The sequence below is a fragment of the Agrilus planipennis genome, unplaced genomic scaffold, assembly GCF_000699045.2.
Source record: "Agrilus planipennis isolate EAB-ADULT unplaced genomic scaffold, Apla_2.0 scaffold111, whole genome shotgun sequence".
Taxonomy (NCBI): Eukaryota; Metazoa; Arthropoda; class Insecta; order Coleoptera; family Buprestidae; genus Agrilus; species Agrilus planipennis.
Window position 1 is genome coordinate 84,103 of NW_020438907.1, and position 3,018 is coordinate 87,120.

The 3,018-nt window shown below is 32.7% G+C and overlaps 1 protein-coding gene across 1 annotated transcript in view; it reads left to right on the forward strand.

The window, feature by feature from the left end:
* The first annotated feature begins 1,884 nt into the window (after window positions 1-1,884).
* The window catches only part of LOC108736959 (transmembrane and TPR repeat-containing protein CG4341-like), a 193,377-nt gene continuing 192,243 nt past the window's right edge, over window positions 1,885-3,018 (forward strand). Inside the window, exon 1 of the mRNA XM_018469581.1 lies at window positions 1,885-1,976. Within this exon, the coding sequence (XP_018325083.1) occupies window positions 1,885-1,976 (92 nt within the window). The remainder of the gene's footprint in view (window positions 1,977-3,018) is intronic.

The following is a 3,018-nucleotide window of genomic DNA, read 5'->3' on the forward strand; positions in this document are numbered from 1 at the left end:
ACATTCATATATTATTTACTGCGCTAGCAAGAAGCAATTTTCTGTAGCTTCCTACGGCAAGCTTTCTCTTATCCCTCGAGATAAAGTGTTGCTAAATTTTATCTAACCCGAAAAAAGAGGACCGAAAAAATAGGAAGATTGATGTCGTCGTTCCGCTGAAAAAGCGTTGTTAAACTCCGCTGCTGCAGAAGTGAGTTGTAACGCCCGGCAACAAAGTTAGGTTTCTTACATATGAATTTCCTGACAAGGAAAAAGTTGGGGACTTTGCCAGGTGACGCACGCGAAAAGATACCGCAACCAACGCAGCGGTAGAATCTTATACCCGATAAAAATATTACCGACAGCGAAGAAAGTTTTGCCATGTCTTGGAAATTTAGTGACAGTTTGAATAAAGCTGATGTGTAAAACAACTACATCATATTTTATTCTCTAGGAAGGCATTAAGATGAACTGTCTCCGTTCGCCGTAAAACGTATAGTAATTTTTTATGAGGAATTTGCAAAAACACTGGGAAGTTGTACGTTTGAAACAGATGTCCCAAATATCAACATAAAGAAATAACAACGAGAACTTCCCCAATATAAGTTCAGATAACAGACTAGGTAAATATGCAGAAGGAAATGCAAGTACATAAGTACTGTTGCAAAAGGACGACATAACCCAAGTTTATAGGGTAATAAAGTATAAACTGTTCTAGTATTCAATTTTATTTTTAGTGGGAAACGTTAAAAACTTACATCAACTTTTGTATTGTAAAAGAAAAAGATTTTTGAATATCTAGTCCGTATTACTTTTAATCAACAAATTAAATGGTCAGTGTTGAATCTATTTTCGGACAGTATATAAATTTTGATCAGTATTTTATTATCAAAAAGGTTGATTCGAAAATATTAAATCGTCAATATAAAGGTATTAAACGACCCGTATAAAATTACTAAACAATCAGTATATAAATTAAATGGTCATTACAGTAACAACTTACTCAGTAAGGTTACATACGCTGAGTTAGTTTGTAGAGTATAGTTGGAACACTTTTATTAAAATACTAACTTCCTCGATTTAAATACTGACCAGTTTAATATATTACAATTTACCGTTTTGTACATAGATTTCCTACATATTAATATTAATATATATTTAATAACAATCTAATAGTAAAGCAATACAATGTAATAGTAGTATTTTTCACTTTTTTAAACGAATGTATATAAGTAGCAATTTTTCTACGGTGACTATAGTAAAAATTTAATTGAGGATTTGATTATTTATTTTGATAATGAATACAGCAGATTGTATTACGAAAATACGATATGTTTATAATTATATTAAAGAATTCCATTATTTATATTATATTGTGGATAAAATATGAGGCACTGAAACAAAGCATGCCTTGAATAAAACAATTACAGGAATTACTTTACATAAGGTAGTTGTCCACCGAGCACTGAAGTCAAAAAAGTATATTGTTCGTAGGCGTGCTCTTTTTCCTAGCGTACTACTAGAGAACTGGCAACAGTGCATGAGCGAGTCAATCGAGTCTTATTGTCCTTCGTAAGGCCACTTTCACACGGTGCGATAACGACACGAATTACTGCACGCGATTTATCGTGTCGTATCGGAACGCCGCTTTCACGTTTTGCGAGTAAGGGTGTGTTCCGAAATATAACCCAGTATACTGGCCAGTGTTGATGACGTCATGAATCGACGCCACATTGTTGAATCGTTCCGAAATATACTGTCCAGTGGGTTGAGGTCAAATTGACGCCATATTGAGAATACTGTTTGTGTTCGTTTACAACAAATTTGCTTCAAAAGTTATTAAAGTTTTTTATAATAAAAAATTTCTAAAAGTCTGATGCACACACGCCCGTTTAATATACTACTATGTCACACTTGTCTCACCAGTACAATATGGTGGCACACCCGTACAATATGGTGTCGATTAATGACGCCATCAGCACTGGCCAGTATGCTGGGTAATATTTTGGAACACACCCTAAATGTTAACGTTCCAAGTTGAAATGCGGGTCTACTTATTCTCGCAATATTGTCTATTTTAGTTGTATGTATCTAATGGCGAAAAACAGTAATTCTATTAAATCGACTATTTCGTAATTGAATGTTTCTTTCTTTGGAAAAGACATGTTAATGACTGCAAGTCGCGCGAAAAGCTTTATTGACAAAAATCTAAAGTTCTTATTGTTACCTAGGAGTCAGTGACGCAACAAAACTAGCTTGAATTGAATTATTTAAGTTGTTTTTTCGTGTTTGAATTATTCTTAAACAGTTATTGTGTAAAATAATTCGAAGTGGTCTGTATTCTGTCGAAACTGCCAGACGCGGATCGCGATTTCGATCTTTTTGAGTGGACCTTGTTGGAGCATACGTAATCCTAAAATGTAGTGTCGTGCTACAGATGGCGTTTACTGCGCCATTTGTAGTATTTTCTAAAACGCACAGATATTGTGTACTTTTCTTAGAAAATTACTGCTTCTTTTTAACATCTCCCACTTGAATATGTCTATTTTTTTTTTTTTATTTATTTTGCAACGAAAGTACAACAGACTGCTTATTATCAGTGAGAAATGAAGAGTGTACATTATATATTTATATGGGTATGTAGATCGAAGTTTTGTAACTGTTGCAAGGAATATATATTTGTACATAAAAAAGTAATTCACTCATAAATACTTCTTAAATATTGCAAAGAAAGGTTCAATATAATAATGTTTTTATAAATATGTTATGTAGAAGTTAGAGATCACACCGTTATGTGTTATTGCAGAACCTAACTACATAATTTATAAAACAATACAAATAATTTTTATAATACTCTTAGAAGATCTGTAAGAAGCAACTACTAGGCAACTATAAAAGAAAAAGCTTACAGGACAAATGTTCTTCGAGAAGGATCTTCAACATTTATAAAATTGATTTATAATTTTGTTTTAAGAACATTCTTATGACCTGGTAATACAGCAATTTTGTTCTTGTAGATTAATCGTATTATTGAGAGCA